The 5413-nt window shown below is 45.5% G+C and overlaps 1 protein-coding gene across 1 annotated transcript; it reads right to left on the minus strand.

The window, feature by feature from the left end:
* Positions 1-2581: 2581 nt before the first annotated feature.
* On the minus strand, positions 2582-5413 carry si:ch211-243g18.2 (uncharacterized protein LOC559906 homolog). Its single transcript, XM_062477970.1, has 3 exons — positions 5175-5413; positions 4848-4873; positions 2582-3460 (listed from the first exon to the last, which is right to left on the minus strand). Exons 1-3 carry the CDS (start codon positions 5369-5371, stop codon positions 3345-3347), a joined length of 339 nt encoding a protein of 112 aa, XP_062333954.1. The 5' UTR covers positions 5372-5413; the 3' UTR covers positions 2582-3344.

Here is a 5413-nt window from a genome sequence, read left to right on the forward strand (position 1 = left end):
GCGGCACTTCCTGCTTCCTGTGCGTAAACGCACGAGGACACGGTGCGCTCAGAGCCCATGGCTCATTGCCCTGGATGCAGTCAGTATCTGTGACAGTCGCCAAGGAACATTCAAGATCTAATAAATGGAAATTTTTAACTGAAAAACAAAAAAATTACCAGAGGACATTACTATACATTTCACTTTACTAAAAGTGAAGACGAGTCGATTAAGTCAAATGCTATGTCAATGTGTCGCCATTAGATGGCAGTGTCTACCCACTGCACGGATCAGATACACAAGACACGTCCTTTCCTGAATCATCCCGCAAACATGTCTGTCTGATTCGATGAGTCAGAAAAACTGTCATCACTCTTTAGACGTTACACTGTAACAGTAAGCTCTCTTAAAGACATAAACATGACGTGGGATAAGTAGTGTATTTTACTTGGAATGAGTTGAGACATTAGCTCACTTGGGATCTGTCATGTTTTGAGACTGTTTCCGGTTGTCACCAAAGAAGCACTTTATTTCATGACTGAGCGAATCTCATTCTAAACCTCTCTATCTCCACACAGTGTCTCTGACCTGACTTTGGTCATCAGCCTCACTTCTCTGTATCATTAATCCTGCTAATATTACGAACAACACATCTGCCTCACTTGAATATCCACGATAAACCTTGGGTGGATGGAGCAGGGATCATTGTGGGCTGGTCGTAACTGACAAACACAGAGACCACAAATCATTCCTGTTGAAGTCACACCTGGGCGGGCTCTCACAGGGTGTGGAGTAAGAGACAGCCTCGCAGGCCGGTGAGAAACATGTGGGATTCAAACTCACAAACATAAGTCTCAAACTTAAGTTTTAAAAGTCACTCAGTAATTCCATGAAATATGAGCCTTGGACTTCTATGGGCAGGCACGATCATTATGTGGTGTCTGAAAAGATATGTATGCAATACGATTGACATCTGGTATGCATAATGACTAGCCAAACAGCTGTAATAGTAATGCTCTTTTTATAGGCACAAGGAACTTCTGTTAGACAGGTCTGTAGGACAGGTGATGAATGACTCCATACCCAGAGCTGTACTTTGTGACCGGAAAAGCCCCTGTCTTCTAACCACACACCCACACAATTGTTAAAGACTCTACAAAGCCCTGATCCAGGATGTGTCTGACTTCCTCACAAGCTAGATGCCAGCCAGACACACACACATACGCTCCCATACCCCATGTCTGCATTTCTCCCTTCCTCTCTCTTAATGCATAGCGTGCCAAGAGAGCGTGTGATAGAACTATGGAGGCAATATTACTAATGAGACTACTTTGTGCTCCCCACAATGAGAATGATCTTCTGTGGCGGTGTAGTGCTGTGACAGATTATATTATCTAGCCTCCATCACTACACCGGCTCTCCATAGGCTTTGATCAGGCTCTACAGGACATGATATAGCCAGGGGGGGGGGGGGGGGGGGTGGTGGACTGACACTCACGAGAACAACATTAACATGGACTAAGATGGGACCTCCTAACCTTTGTGGGAGACCTAACTGCTCCCACATAGCATCCTGTCCACTACACAACTCTTCTAGTAGAGAACAATCCAGACTTGTAATCAGAGGTGTGGAAGGGTGTTGTCTTTCCATAGTAGTTATGTACTGTAGGTGTGCCGGTGTCTGCCGAGGCCTGGTCTGTCTGGGGCCTCAACAGGGATTTTGGGCCTCAGGAGAGGATATTCCACTGGGTCATCACTGAGGGTCATGTATAGTCAGCCCTTTCCACCCAGAGGGCTCTGGGCCCAAACCAAGTCACCCCCCACTCCCATTTATGACCCCCCTTCAGTATGGTCATGGATTTAGAAGGCAAACACTATCTGAATCCAGGACCATTAAAAAAGGATTCCACATCATTAGTCACCAAGCATTATACTGTCACCAGGGAACCTGTTATGGTTTGGAATCCTTCTTATGGGATAATCTGTGAAAGGTAAACAGTGAAATTATGTGTTTTTGTGTGTGTGGTGAGGGGGTGGGGGGTGGGGTCTTATGTGCATTGTATGTGTGTTTGCAGGAGTGTTTGTGTGTGGGTATATGTGTGTTTGTGTGTGCTAAGCCCCAGCGTGCATATGTATGTGTGTATGCAGGAGTGTGTGTGGGCCTGTGTGCATATGTACAAGTGTGTGTACACTACATCATGTGAGTAAAACACTTCGAAACCAATCCATCATAGAGTAGGTGTGGTTGCAGACCTCATGTCCTCTGTGGGGGGTTGATGTCTCTATGGACACTAATCACTGTCACAATGAACAATCGGTGGAAATCTGAGTGTGTTTGTGAGTATGTGGTGGAGCAGCCCAGGAGCTGCAACTCTCCGTATGACTGTCTCTAAGCTCCCTGCAGACAGACAGACAAACAGACACATTAGGGTGCATGGGCACATTTCTTAAATATAGACCTACAAGAAGACCTACAATGGAATTACTCCACCCTGTTCCACTGTAAACACAGCTCTATTTTTTCTTGTCTCTCTGTTAAGGTGTATATTACTTCAAAGACAAAGAGTTTACAATGGTGTTGTTACAGTCAACAGCAGTCATCTTTGTTTTAGCATCATTCACCTTTATTTCAAACCTTGTTACAAGTTTACAAACACACATTGAAGGACGAAATATGAAAATTCAAATTCATTACCAAAGACAGAGACCTATTTACCTACTTACCAAGATGAGAAATAAATATATTAATGCAAAAAGTCAAAACCAGGCTCCTTGTAAAACAGTAGAAGGGTGCCTGTCTTTCCTGTAACTCCCAAAAGCTCCAGCAAGCCAGAGAATGGACCTTCAATGACATACATGGAGCAATACAGGATTGAACACTACAGAATATCAGAAGCAGATTTGTCTTTGACAGGGAAACACTTCTAGACTAGCTCCTAACTTGCGGGGGACAGAGATTTCTGTGACAGGTCTCTACACTAACAACATACATGTAAATATAACACCAACTCGGTATTGAAATGGGTAAAAGAATACAAGGATAAAAAAAGATCAAAGAAATCCCATGTGGAGGTCAGAGAACTGACCAGAACGGTAAACAGAGCCTGTTTAATGACAAACACTGATGTTTTCCTGCTGGAAAAGCACTAGCACCAGTGAGGATGAGGATAACGATGATGATGAATATACAAAATACATTTTTGATGATGAAGATATGGGGGAGGACAAGGATGTGTTTGCTGCTAACGATGATGAGGATGTGAAGCTGATGAGGATGATGAGGATGTGAAGCTGATGAGGATGATGAGGATGTGAAGCTGATGAGGATGATGAGGATGTGAAGCTGATGAGGATGCCTCCCGCCCTCACTTCTTCGGCTCCTCGATGTGCTCCACCTCGCTGGACTCGTCCACCACCTTGCCGTTGATCATGGTTTGGGTGACCACCTTTACGATCTTCCTGGTGCGCACGTCCGGCTCCTCTGTTGCCATGAACACAGGAGGACCAGGGGTTAAAGGTCACATTCACATCCGATCACTGACTTTCACTCTAACACCAAACAAATCCTTTTTTTTAAAGATTGAGATTAAGATATTTTTGGGGCCTTGTTTTGGCTTTATTTATTGATATGACAGTTGGAGAGCGAGAGGGGAAGACATGCAGAAAATTGCCTGAGCCAGATATGAATCCAGTGTGTGCATTAGGCCTTAGTGGTATGGGCTCTTAGCCATTGAGCCAGTTAAAGTCAGTTTATAACCCTCTATAAACTGCCTTACAGTCAGTTTTCATTATCATCTCAATAAATTGAAATGTATAAAAAGTATTGAAAACTAGTATCTGAAACTCATTTACATTTACATTTATGCATTTAGCAGACGCTTTTATCCAAAGCGACTTCCAAGAGAGAGCTTTACAAAAGTGCATAGGTCACTGATCATAACAACGAGGTAGCCCCAAAGATGAGATGATAAGATACCCCGGTATTATCAGGACCGGCCCAGTTACACTGTTCTGGGACTGCTGTTTATCACTGTTGCTAAGGGATGCTGTGTTAGTGTGGTTGCTAGGGGTGCTTGCCCTGTTTGAGGGTTCATGAAACAGCCATTAGTCTACAGCCACAGCCCTGGGTTTTAGGAGGAAATGTAGAATGGAGGAGGAGGAGGAGAAAGTGGTGAAAGAGGAGAAGATTGAGGAGGTGGAGGGAGGTGGAGGATGTGGAAGAAGAGGAGGATGAAGAAGGAGGCCGGAAGGAGTAGGAGAAAGAGGAAGAGAAGAGGAATGGTCATGAGAGTGAGAGCCAAAGATCGAAAAGGAAGGAGATATTGAAGTACAGAGAAAGAGAGAGAAAGTGCAACCAGGCTTCGGTCGTGAGCTGAAGGTGAATGAAGTCTCTGTTTGATCAGTGACTTAATCGCGGAGCCTCCTTATCACAATGAGCATTCCATGATGTCAGAGCCAGATGATAAGCAGGCCTTTCTGGGTGATTGGTCAGAAGCCTACAGTCAGTCAATACAGTAAACCTGCATGAGTAACAAGCCACTCTGCTGGGTTAGAGAGACAGGTCTCGATACCAGCCAAGGTCTACTGGTCTAGAAGAGACAGTGATATAGTGACATACAAGTAACCATATTGATAAAACTGTCTATGTAGTTAACCTGATGACCTCTCTCTGTTTGTCTCGGGTCACACTGTTAGACAGTATGTGCGTGTGTGTGCGTTTCTGAGTGTTTCTGAGAAACTCACAGCCAATTAATAACTAGTGCCCTGTCAAGTCCACCAATTCAGCGTCCCCCTCAATTTGTGTTATGCCTGCTATTGGCTGTTTCTCAGAATAAACCAATGAGCAAGCAGGCAAAAACGATACTCACTCTTAGGGGGAGGGACCTCCTTGATCCTGAGAAACAGAAGACAAAGAGTAGAGTTAGAATCCAACCAATAACAGGGGGTTTGGGTAGAATCCAACCAATAACAGGGGGTTTGGGTAGAATCCAACCAATAACAGGGGGTTTGGGTAGAATCCAACCAATAACAGGGGGGTTTGGGTGGACGGGTGGTGAACCGCTCTGTGAGAAATGAGCGACAGAGCTGAGAGATGGAGAAATGCGAGACCGAATGAGGGCATTAAGGAACAAAGAAGCGTTTCTGGGATGAGACTGTGTGGCTGAGCTTCACCCCAGGACGCCACGCCGACTCACATCTCCTCCCCTTCCAGCAGCCTCCTGTAGGTGGCGATCTCCATCTCCAGGTTCTGTTTGATGCGGAGCAGCTGCTCGTAGTCGGTCTTGTTGCGCTGCATGTCCAGACGCAGCTGGGAGAGGTCGTCCTCCAGCTGGGTCAGCGTGGCCTGCAGGCGCTCCATCTCCAGGGCATACTTCTGACCCGTCTCTCCCATGTTACCCTCCAACGCCGCCACCTACAGGACACGGGGAGAAAG

Source organism: Osmerus eperlanus, chromosome 14, assembly GCF_963692335.1.
Source record: "Osmerus eperlanus chromosome 14, fOsmEpe2.1, whole genome shotgun sequence".
Lineage (NCBI taxonomy): Eukaryota > Metazoa > Chordata > Actinopteri > Osmeriformes > Osmeridae > Osmerus > Osmerus eperlanus.

Coding starts and splice junctions, on each gene's coding strand:
- si:ch211-243g18.2 (XM_062477970.1), bottom strand. CDS start 5,371: ATGGGAGAGACGGGTCAGAAGTATGCCCTGGAGATGGAGCGCCTGCAG. Junction 4,874..5,174: donor CTGCTGGAAGGGGAGGAGAT/GTGAGTCGGCGT, acceptor TCTGTTTCTCAG/GATCAAGGAGGTCCCTCCCC. Junction 3,461..4,847: donor GGAGGTCCCTCCCCCTAAGA/GTGAGTATCGTT, acceptor TCATGGCAACAG/AGGAGCCGGACGTGCGCACC.